We start from the raw sequence: 12375 nt of genomic DNA on the forward strand, positions 1-12375 counted from the left end.
GGTCCCTCCCCAGAGCTGCCTGGGAGGCAATGGCGAGGAAAGCGGAACCAAGAGATAGAAAGAGAAGGAACAAGTCTTGCTGCCACCTTTGCCTTGTCAATCACTGGGAAGAGGTCACTGCACAATGAAAACGGTATGTGGATGTGGATGAATTTCAGGTCTGGTGGGTGGACATTTATGATGGGCCACTAAGGCTCAAATTCACACCCCCAATAGCCTGGGACTTTTTGAAAGGGCCCTTTGGGGACGGCGCTGTGGCACAGCAGCTGAAGCCACCACCTGCAGTGCTGGCATCCCGTATGTGCGCTGGTTCGAGTCCCAGCTGCTCCACTTCCAACCCAGTTCTCTGCTTATGGCCTGAGAAAGCAGTGGAAGATGGCCCAAGTCCTTGGGCCCCTGCACCCACATGGGAGACCCGGAGGAAACTCCTGGTTCCTGGCTTTGGATAAGCACAGCTTCAGCTGTTGGAGCCATCTGGGGAGTGAACCGAGATGGAAGACCTCTCTCTCTCTCCCCCCCCCCAACCCTCTCTCTCTTTCTCTCTGCCTCTCTGTAACTCTGCCTTTCAAATAAATAAATCTTTACAAAAAAAAAAAAAGGCACTTTAACAACCTGTGGGTCCTGACTCTTAACGCTCAGCTCAGTGGCATCCGACTTTGACCACGCTGTTTCCTTGGCCTGGAAAACTCCCCTTTGAGGGGCAGCCTACACACCCCTGTTTCTGTCAGCCTTGCTTGACATTGCTGGCAGAGCGCAGTGCCCGGATTTGTGCATCCTTCCGTGATGGCACTTCTCACACTGATTCTAACCATCCTGCTACACCTCTCCTCCAACTCCAGCCCTTAGTTCCAGTCCCCAGGGGGCCTGGCCCCGGAGCAGGCATACTCAGCGGGCGAGGTTTCAAGAATGGCCACTACATTCTGTCCTCTTTCCCATCAGGAGAGGAGGCCTGCTTCCCCAGCCCTTGCATCAGGGCTGACCTTGCAATGTGAAGCTTAGCTAAGCAGCCAGAGGTGACACTGTGCCAGCCACGGGCCTGGGCCTCAGAAGCGGCTGCCGCCCTCAGTACACCTCTGAAACACGGCCATGTGGCCACCCCTGGCCAGCTTGCTGCAGGATGAGAGAACACGTGCAGGGGCACGGAGGCACCCCAACTGACAGTCGGTCAAGTGCATGTGCGTGGGTGAGCTGCAGCTGAGCTCTGCAGAGCCAGACTTCCAGGAGGACCAGCCAGGGAAACCCAAAGTGCTGACGCACAGAACTGGAAGCCATGTTCCGTGGCTGTTGTTTTAAGTCACTACAAATTGGGAGTGGTTTCTCACAGAGGCGAAGCTTACTGAGACACTCAGTGAGAGATTGTTAGGACAAGCGACACTAGGTTGGTAAGCTATCTACTACCATCAGGTCTGGGATTCCAACTCGTGACTCAAGGGACAAAAAGAGTGGGAGACCCAGGAATATCTGCTCACCACCCTGCTCCCCTGGGTGCTTTCAAACGGGGTGCCGCCCACCAGCCCTCACCAGGGACTCATTTACCTTCTTTTTCTCCTGGGAGCAGGACCGGCCTCTCTCAGCCTTTCGCAGGCTCTGACCTGTAGCGGTTCAAAAGCAGAACCAGAGATGAAGACTGTGCGGCCACCGTTAGTTTATGATCATGAAAGCTTTTTATTTGCAAACTGAATAGACGAGACCAATCATAATCAAATGATTTTAAGAAAATGCAGCCTATTATTATAATGGGGAAATGGCACACTCTGGAAATGGGCCATCAGCAGGGAAAGTGGTAATTCACACACTCATGTGATTCGACTATAATGAACCAACCTGCAGCCCTTTAATCTGGAACATCATCTGCACTCGGAAAGGGCCCACGGACTGTAGTTTTCCCAGCTGAATTACGTTTCTATTAAATTGTTTGGAATTACACAAAACGCCTTCTGCAAAAATGCCTTCCACCATGTGCATACACATAACCTTTGATGAGTGCGTACGGAGGCGCTGCCCCGCCTCCGTGCTGGTGCGGGCGCGAATGAGCGGTCGTCACTGGCAGTCTGCGTAATGGGCAATTTCTGAGACAATTGGTGCCTTTCTTGGAAAACTCAGAAGACTAACATTTGAAGGTAGCGAGCATAAATTCAATGGCCAGATATCATCATGTTTAAATAGGCTGTTCCCAATGCAGTTTTCCCAACTGTTACGGAGGGGTCCATTATACACAGGATTCCTGGGTGGAAAATTGATGGCCAGCCTTGGTTTTAAAATACGACACAAGAGTCACTTGCTTGTCATCAGTGCATCTCCCAAACTGCCACACCATGTGTCCCGCCGGGTCAGCGCACTCAGAAGGCAGAGACAGCTTAATGAGAGTCAACAGGTAGGGACCAAGACCCAAGGCAGATGTTCATCTCTGGATGTGGTCACTTACAGGGGGCTACATATGAGCGAGGGGCAAGGCGAAGGCATGGCTTATGACCAAGCTCAAGGGATGAGCGTTCTCCAAGAGACCCAAGGATGGGCCTCTAGAAATGGCCAAACTCTGGAGCCGAATTAGAAAAGGATTCAAAAGGGGCCAACATTGTGGCACAGCAAGTAAAGCTGCCGCCTGCAGTGCTGGCATCTCATATGGGTGTTGGTTTGAGTCCTTGCTGCTCCACTTCCCCTCCAGCTCCCTGTTAATGCGCCTAGGAAAGCAGCAGAAGATGGTCCAAGTCCTCAGGTCCCTGCACCCATATGGGAGGCACCCATGAAGTTTCTGGCTCTTGGTTTTGGCCTGGACCAGCCTTGGCCATTGAGGCCATTTGGGGAGTGAACCAGTGAATGCAAGATCTCTCTCTGTAACTCTGACTTTCAAATAAATAAATAAATAAATAAATAAACAAACAAACCTTAAAAAAAAAAGATTCAGAAAAGATGCAGCTGGAGAATTTAGAAAGCATGAGGTAAACAGTATGATGGTGTGGTAGACACCTGTTGGGTTATCTGCTCAGCTCCTAGTGACAATGTAAACAGACCTCTTCTCTCGCCCTCGACTCCCTAGACACAGGATGGGGTCTCCTGGGCAGCTATCCCTGTGTGTGAGCCCACACTCCAAACCTGACCCAAATGCAGCTGATCAGAATCCCAGCCCAGGAATTTGGACTTGGTTCTGAGAGAGAGAGAGAGAGAGAGAGAGAGGCAGGGCAGGCTCGTGGGGAATTTTGATGCTGTGAGCAGCCACTGGCCTCCCGCCTCGGGGCAGATTAGCAGAGAAGGCCAGGATGCTGGCACAGAATGGGGTCATCTGAAACGGATGGCATGCCTGCCTTTGTGTCTCACAGCACCCACTGGAAACTATTTTCTCTCTGTATGCATTTTCTTTTCTCTTAAGACAAAGAGCCTAGGATATGGGGAGGAAAAGAGCCCAGGAGGACGTGCCATGGTGGTGGGGGAGTTTGTATATGGGGACGGTGTACATGGGGGCGCTCTGAACATTCTGTTCCATTTTGCTGAAAGTTCTAAAACACAGTCCATCAATTAAGTACACACACACATACACACACACAAAACAGAAATAAATAAATTTTTTTAAAAAAGAGGCCAGGATTTAGGGCCCAGAAGATCTGGTAGTTGTATTTGATCATGACCTACCAACGCCTGCTGCTCATGGGCAGGAGCTAGTATGGCCAGCTCCCAGAACCCCCTGGCTACACCTGCTCTGGCTGTCAGCCCCAGGATTCCGAGGGGGTCCTCAGGCTAGCCATATATAGGCCATACGATGCAGAGCCAGGAGCCAGAGATAGGCCTGAGCTGGCAGAGACAAAGTGGGCTGGAGGCCAGGGTGGCTAGTGGCCCAGAGAGTTCCAGCAGTGCTGAGGGGCAAGCAAGACACCGGCAGGGCCCAGAGCAAGGGCAGAGAGTGGGAAGGACACAGCCAGTCCAAGCAAGAACGTGGCCACGCCTGCAGTCTGGCCGATGCCCTTGCTTTCCTGATCACACCAGCTCCAAGGAATACAGTCCTGGCCGAAGCTGACTCCCTGTGGGACCTTGGATAAGTCACAGGATCTTGTAGGGCCATAGATTCCTCCTATTTTCTTTTTCAAATGAGAGTTGGGCTGAATCATCTCTAGGTTTGCTTTTCATCTCTAAAATTCTATTACACCAATAAAGAACAGTAAAAAAAAAATTAAGGTGGTCCATAAAAACAAAATATTACTACAAAGAACACAGAGCTTAACTACTGAAATTTGAACGCAAATCTCTCCACTGGAGTTCATTAGAAGCTTCTTTACTCATGAAATTGGAAAATAATTCGCTTACTTTCCAATGAAGATAATTCGCTCTAATTATGAGCATTTGTTACCTAACCACCCTGGAAGACAGGTTGGCCCAGTCCCCACACCCCTGAGCCTCTCTGCTCCAGGTAGCTAGACGCTGCATCCAGGTTACACTACGCCTGTCTGTTGCACTTAGCTTCTTTGAGTATCTTCCTACCTTCTATCTCATTTATTCTCACAACAATTCAGGCAGGGAAGTGGAAGAAGGTGACATTAATATCAATATATGCCGCTTGCAAAATTAAGGGGTGTTCCTCTGCATTTTGCAAGGTGACCTGCCTGCTTGGGCTGGGAAGCAATAAATAAGATCGAATGTAAATGATACGTGCGTACTATACTTTCTAGAATAGATGTATGCCTGCAGGAAAAGAGAACGAACAAAATAAAGTGACTGCATGGAATCTTTGTAAATATAATCCTATTCTCCCACGTACGGTTTTAGAAGGGTTTTATCTGCACTCAGAATTTCCTTTCAATGGTCCCAAGACTGTGATGCGTCAGTTTTACATTCTGTAGATACAGGTAATAAGCACTGCTTCCATTTAGAGGGGAGTCACATCGTCCTCGGAGGACTTTCAGAAGTCATCAGGCGAGGGAAAAATCAGTGTCAAAATTACCTTTGAAAAAGAGCCTTCACCTCCCGAAAAGTACAGCCTTCGGGATACAGCTTTTTATAGCCATTGCTGTGATGAATGTGCATGTGTAATTTTGGTGCATATGGAAATGTATAGTACATGATAGAAATACATATGCAAGCTATAATTTTATGGTATTCTTAATTAAACTATTCATACTGTAACTACTCCATCTTCCCTCTTCGGGTGGGAGGAGAGTGATGAGGGTGCAGGCAAGGGCCCAGCACCAAGTTCACAGAAGTTGAATGCCTGGCGGATGCAGCTTCAACATACTGGGCACCTACTCTGCGGCCAGCACCTATGCAGAGGCATCATCTCCTGCGTCTTTACCACCACTCCTTTAGACCAGCACTCAGCACACTTATTCTGTAAAGGACTGGATAGAAAATATTCTTGACTGTGAAGGCTATAAGGATATAAGGTCTCTGATGCAACTCCTCAGCTCTGCCACCAGAGCCCAAAAGCAGCCACAGGCAACATGTAAACAAACGGGTGTGGCTGTGTTCTAATACAACTTCACTTATAAGAGCAAGCAGCAAATCAGATGTGGCCCAAGGGCTGTGGCTGGCCGACTCTTGTTTTAGATGCACAGCTCTGTTCTCATGGGTACAAAGCAAAGAGGGAGAGAATCAAGCTGAGGGCCAGTGATTGAACTGCTTGTAGAAGGTCACAGAAATGCAGATTCAGGGCTCAGCATGCGGCTAACTGCCGTCATTACCATCATTATGTTAGCCTCATCACCACCGCCATCATCACCACCACCGCCATCACCGTCACCATGGGAGTTCACTTTTAGTCTGGATCTACAGTGGGCCAGGCACCCGGGCTCCAGGCTGAGCAATACATCAACTCATTGACTCCCCACAGCTACCCTGTGAAACAGGCACTCTTCTCTATTCTACTTGTCAGAGGCACACAGTGAGTCCAAAGAGTTCAGGACACTTACCCGGTGTCACACAGCTGGCAAGCGGAGGAGCTTCCCTTTCCATCTGGGCAATTCGGCCCGAGCCTGCACTGCGAACCACCACAGACTAGACTTCTCTCAGCCTGGTCCTGAGACCAGTGCAAGAACGAAGTCAGTCGCAACAGTTCACGGGGAGAGGGAGCCCGTGGGAAGGAACTCTGCTGTGCTGCACCTTTTGACTGTGCTTTGATTCCCCGAGCAGTTAATAAGGGGGGTTGAGGAAAATGACTCCCCAGCGGAGTTGGGGTTCCCTTCCAGCCAGATGGTGCCCTGAGGAGCCCTAGAAGACAGCAAGGTGCCCGCCGGCGCCAAGGCTCAACAGGCTAATCCTCCGCCTTGCGGCACACCGGGTTCTAGTCCCGATCGGGGCGCTGGATTCTGTCCCGGTTGCCCCTCTTTCTGTCCAGCTCTCTGCTGTGGCCAGGGAGTGCAGTGGAGGGTGGCTCAAGTGCTTGGGCCCTGCACCTGCATGGGAGACCAGGAGAAGCACCTGGCTCCTGCCATCGGATCAGCGCGGTGCGCTGGCCGCAGCGCGCCAGCCACGGCGGCCATTGGAGGGTGAGCCAACGGCAAAGGAAGACCTTTCTCTCTGTCTCTCTCTCACTGTCCACTCTGCCTGTCAAAAATAAAATAAAATAAAAATAAAGAAGACAGCAAGGTGCCTGCAAAGCCAAATGCGGAGAGGTGGGCTTGACATTACACACTGGCTCCCACCGTGGCAGCAAAGGCTGGACTTGGGAGAACAAAGGTGGCTCAGAGGAAATCCTATAGGCAAAGAAAGCCTAGGCTGGAACCTTCCGGTCACAAAGAACATGCTTCTCTCCAGTGGGGTGACAATGCTGCCACTGGGTTACCAAAACGCGAGGCAACTTAGTCCTTTTGTTGGCCACATTGGAGGGCTCCTGCTGCACTCACCTGATATATCTATGAAATTTAATTTACATGACACACATCCCATGGAGGGACTGCTTTCTCTCACCTAGATGGATTGGTAAAAATCCAGAGATTTGCCAGTATATTCTTGGCAAGGTCTGGTGGAGCACAAAATGGCCCAGCCCTGTGGAGGGTATCTTGGCAACACTGTCAAAAGCACAAATGCATTTTCCCTTTGAGCCAGCTAAATTGCTACCAGGAATGTGCTGTGAAGAAACACCTCCACAAACGGGAAGACGCACATGCACAAGGTGTTCACGGCAGCATAATTTGCAATAGCAAAGACAGAAAAAACCAGAAATCCATCCCCGTAGGGAACTGCTGAATAAATATGGTGAATCCACACAATGGCATGGGAGCTCGTGAAGCTGGAAGAAAAACCAAGCAAGCTCCTTATAGTCTACCACATATAAATCCTTAAGAGATGGCCATATTTTAAATGAAGAAAAGAGGGGGCCAGAAAGTATATGGGGCATGTACCTCTTTTCCAAGAAACCGGGTGAGGAAGAATATATACTCGTATTGATTTTATTTGTATAAACAATTACCCGGGAAGTGACTTCTCCATGTAGACTTTAATATTATTTAAATTTTTGAATGACTTATTTGGATCTATTTCCTATTCCATAAACTCAAACTTAAAATATTACACAGCCAAAAGCTGATGCTATGGTTTGGATAAGGTTTGAGCATCCTTCCCTTCCCCAAGTTCATGGTTCCCAGGGTGGCAGCACTGGATGATGGTGTAGATCTTTGGGAGCTGGAGCCTAGTAGAAAATCCTTAGGGCAACTGGGAGTATGCTATAAAAAGGGGTTCAGGTGTTTCTCATGGAATTCTGGCTGGTGTTCCCAGCCCCACGTGGGCTCCTAATTCCTCTCTTGCCACATGATTCACCTACACACACCTGCCTCTAAAATTTGCCAAAGGGCACAATAGAGGGTGGGTGTCCTCACCAGAGCCTGCACCATGCTGCTTAGACCACCAAAACTGTGACCTAACTAAACCTCTTTTCTCTATAAAGTTAGCATGCCCCAGGTGTTCTGTTACAGTGATGAAAAACTCTAATACAGCTGAACTCAATTTAAAAAAAAAAGATAATAAGAGGTGCTGTAGACCCCAGAGCGGGTGGGCAGCCTGGCACAGGGAAATGGAGTGGCTTCCCTGAACCCCAGGACACTGCAGCTTGCCAGAAAGAGAAAACCTTATTTTTGGAGGACAAATTGCCTTCTTTTAAGAGATCAATCTATAATGTGTGAGAGATAAGAACAAAATGATGGCAAAATACAGTTTCTGGAAATTGAAACAACCGTTTCTTCGCTAAGCCAATCTGCTACTGGTGAGGGTCATGTTCTTACGAAATGGCTGGAAAAGATGAAAAAGGAAAAAAGGAACAAAGACAAAGGGCAAAAAAAAAAGTCAAGATCTGTCCAAATGGGCTTTCTGGAAATCGTGATTTCACCTGGGTCAGGTTTCATGATTGCTTCGTGTGCACCTGCCACTGCAGGGTCCTTTCCTGGGTCACAGCTCCTGGGCTTTCCTACCTGTTTGTGGCAACAACAAAGCCACAAGGCTCGGAGAGGCAAAGCAACTTGCTCAAGGTTACAGAGCAAGGAACGGGAAGAACACGGGTTTACCCTGTGCTCAGGACACTCACTACACCCTGCTTCCTGTCTGCACACCAAGTTCATGAACAAAAGCAGCCCTGGACCCACTGCCCTTACTACCCGCACCCTAGCACGTCCTCAGCTCCAGCCCAACTTCCTGCAAGCTCCCTGAAACTAAGATTCTGGCACTTACTGAGACTCACGTCTGTAGCCGCCAGACAGAAGTGGCAGGGTGGGAACAGGACTGCCTGGAGAGGAGGCAGCTGCCCACCCTATCCAGGGAATAACTGGTTAGTTTCAGCTGCCAGCTTCCCCCCGACAAAACAGACTTGGTCTTGGTGAATTCAATTTTTCTTAATAAATTGTAAATCCAGTCTTCTGAGAAAGCTTCTAATGTTATTTATTTGCTTAGATAATTATTTATTTAAATGGCAGAGTGACAGAGAGAGAGAGAGAGAGAGAAGGAGAGATAGAAAGGAAGAGAGGGATCTTCCATGTGCTGGTTCACTACCCAAATGTCCACAACAGCCAGGCTGGATCAGACTGAAGCCAGAAGCCTGGAACTCCACCTGGATCTCATGTGTGAATGGCAGGGGCTCAAGCACTTGGCCATCTTCTCCTGCTTCCCTGGACATTAGTAGGGAGCTAGACAGGAAGTGAAGCAATCAGGACTTGAACTGTGGACCATATGGGATGTCAGCGTCACAGGTGGCGGCTTAACCCACTGTGTCCCAACGTTGGTAGAGGCTTCTCATGTTTAATGTGGGCAAGTAATTAAAAAAAAATTTAAAGCTCAACAAATAGGCTTCTCATTTTCAATCTAGTAGGCAATTAAGACAAAAGATTAGAAAATATCCCACTTTTCAAAACCATGACAGCCGGCCCTCGATATCTGCAGGTTCTGCATCCACTGATTTAACGAACCTTGGGCTGAAAATACTGATGGGGCTGATGCTTGGCATAGCAGTTAGGATGCTCACCTCCCACACTGGATTGACAGGTTTCAGTCTTGGCTCCAGCTACTGATCCAGTTTCCTGCTAATGTACACCCTGGAAGGCAGCAGATGATGGCCCGAATACTTGGGTTCTCTACCACCCACATGGCAGAGGCTGGAGTTCCTGGCTCCTGGCTTCAGCCTGGCATTTGGGGAGTGAACCAGTGGATGAACAATCTATATCTGTCTCTCTGTCTCCTAAATTAAATGAAAATAAATGTTAAAATATGCAGATGAAAACTACATCTGTACTGAACATACGGCCTTTCTTTCTAGTCTTGGTATTAACCACTATTCACACAGCATCTACACGTAGGAAGTAATGGAAGTCGCCTGCAGGTGATTTAAAGCGTAGGAGATGTGTTTAGGTGGTCTGCTAGCACAGCACCAGGGTATATAAGGCACTTGGCCATCCTTGAATTGTGGCATAGGGAAGGGGGAAGCCTTAGCACCAGTCCCCCATGGATAACAGGAAATGACTAATTTTTTATGTTTATTTTATTTTCATCTAGGCACAATGAGGAAGTCAGATGGACAAAAACAATCTTAGATCTTCCATCCGCTGGTTCACTCGCCAAATGTCCACAACATCCAGGGCCGGGACAGGCCAAGCCAGGATCCAGGAACTCCATCTGGGTCTCCCATGTAGAAGGCAGGGGCCCCAGTACTTGGACCACCACCTGCTGCCTCCCAGGATGCATTAACAGGAAGCTGGATAGGAAGCAGACTAGCTGGGACTTGAATCGGACACTCCAATATGGGACGCAGGTGTTGGAGGCAGCGGCTTATCCCTCTTCCCCACAACTCCGGGAATAACTGTATTTATTAAACCTGGATGCCCTGGGCCTCTTCTGAGGGCACCTCCTTAACCTCCTTAAGGCCATCCCATGAAAAGAACAGAAGTCTGCTGGACAGAGGGCAGGGCTGTTGGAACACTGGCTCTGCCGCACAACCTTTCCCTTCACTGCCGACGTGCGCCTCCCGGCTGGTTCCAAGCCCAAATTTCCATTCTTTCTGCTGAAAGCCTGAAACAATATCCCTGTCACTCGGCCGGCGCCGTGGCTCAACAGGCTAATCCTCCGCCTTGCGGCGCCGGCACACCGGGTTCTAGTCCCGGTCGGGGCACCGATCCTGTCCCGGTTGCCCCTCTTCCAGGCCAGCTCTCTGCTTGGCCCGGGAGTGCAGTGGAGGATGGCCCAAGTGTTTGGGCCCTGCACCCCATGGGAGACCAGGAGAAGCACCTGGCTCCTGCCATCGGAACAGCGCGGTGCGCCGGCTGCAGCGCGCTACCGCGGCGGCCATTAGAGGGTGAACCAACGGCAAAAAGGAAGACCTTTCTCTCTGTCTCTCTCTCTCTCTCACTGTCCACTCTGCCTGTCAAAATAAATAAAATATCCCTGTCACTCTTCCTTTGCATTTTTGCTGTAACCAGAATTCCCAGGGCCCGGTTTACTGCCAAATTACCTGAGATAAACAAGTCATGCTAAGATCCTTTTTCCCTTTCCAAACCCAAACAGCAGCTGGCAGCTAGAAACGGTTATTTATAACCTGTGCACTGCGCCTCGCATTTGCTTCGTTGAGGAATGCTTAGCCGGGCATTCTTGGGCCGGCTTCGTAATTGGATGAGAGCCTGGGGAAGACGTCGTGTGGCTGGGGACTCATTCCCTCCTGGGAGTCCTCTAAGACCCAACACTGGAGTCTGCTGTCTGGGTTAAGACAGCGCATGTCAAACACTTAGAACAGGGCTCTACGTAGTGCAGGTGCTCAGCTGCTCATCCCCTCCTCCAGAAACGACCATCAGAGGCTCTCCGTGAGTTCTAGGCAACTTGGGCTCCCAAATATATCCTGAGGGTGTCCATTCTCCCACTCTCCAAGCCCCCAGAATCCCTCCTTGGAATTTTTCACTGGGCATCTAGTAGGTCTCCAGCAGCCATAGCACAGTAAGACCATACCACTTGCTGGCTTGACTCTCCAACGCTTCCCTCTGTGAACACCCACACAGCTTGCCCTGGCTGCCCAGGCTCAGCATGGCCTGGCCCAGGGCACAATCCAGACTTCTCCTCTCCTTCCTCGAGGGCACGCTCCTGCAGCCCCACCTGCCCATCTTCGGCCCCTTCCACCCAAGATTCCTCCCCGCCTCCCGGCCCTGGCCTTCTCCTTTCCCTTGTTCAGGAGCCCTCGCTTCCCTCGGTCTCAGCAATCAGATCCAAGCTAGAGGGACTCGGTTCCTTGCAGCGAACTCGTCCTTCCGACTTGCATCTTCTGCACAGCACTTATCTGATCTCTTTCCTATTAATGTGTCTGTGGTCTGTCTCCCCCACTAAATATCAGCACTACAAAATCGGAGGCAGCTGCCTGAATTTATCATCACTGAATGGCCCACACCCAGAAGAGTGCTTGGACAGGTGCAGGCACGAATGGGTGAATGGTGGGGTTTCTGAACGGACGCTGCGGAAAGGGCCGGGGGGCGGGCCTAGGAGCTGCAACAGAGACTGCATGCTCTCTCACGGTGTGCCCTCCTGCCCCTTTCCCCCTGCTCCCTCTGGGATGTGGAAACAAAATATGACAGAGGAAGTCTAATACCCCCTTGGAGATAATTGGAAAGTATTGATTTCTTTCTGTTTGAAACGGTAAAGATAAGTAAATGTCACACTTCTGTAATCGAGTCAGTGGCTTATGGGACAACTGCTTCCCAGGCGGAAATGTATTTCCGTCTGCTTCTGTATCCATCACACAAGCACCTAAACCCATGCCTGCACCGCGCTCCAAACCAGCCCCGTCCACCCACCCCAGCTCCCCACAGGATACAAGTGAGGACTGTGGGTTTGTGAAAATGGGTGTGGACGAGGGGCTTCATGAAAAACTCACGTTCTCCATTAGGTCCATTTCCTCACAAGCTTTCTGTAGCCCCCATGTGTACACAGATACAA

The 12375-nt window shown here is 49.9% G+C and overlaps 1 protein-coding gene across 8 annotated transcripts in view; it reads right to left on the reverse strand.

Annotated features, from left to right (window-relative positions):
• The window catches only part of LOC133750191 (katanin-interacting protein-like), a 189675-nt gene that overhangs the window by 165356 nt on the left and 11944 nt on the right, over positions 1 to 12375 (reverse strand). For 4 of the 8 annotated variants that reach the window (XM_062179619.1, XM_062179616.1, XM_062179614.1 and 1 more), the window contains exon 2: positions 1537 to 1592. The exons of 3 other annotated variants lie outside the window; for them this stretch is intronic. Coding sequence is in view for 3 of the 5 variants with exons in the window: in XM_062179616.1 (XP_062035600.1) it covers positions 1537 to 1592 (56 nt within the window). In the remaining 2 variants the exon portion in view is untranslated. Of the gene's footprint in view, positions 1 to 1536; positions 1593 to 9430; positions 9488 to 12375 lie in introns of those variants that run through there. One more of the 8 variants, XM_062179622.1, reaches the window with a different exon arrangement.

The sequence above is a fragment of the Lepus europaeus genome, chromosome 21, assembly GCF_033115175.1.
Source record: "Lepus europaeus isolate LE1 chromosome 21, mLepTim1.pri, whole genome shotgun sequence".
NCBI classification, from domain to species: Eukaryota; Metazoa; Chordata; class Mammalia; order Lagomorpha; family Leporidae; genus Lepus; species Lepus europaeus.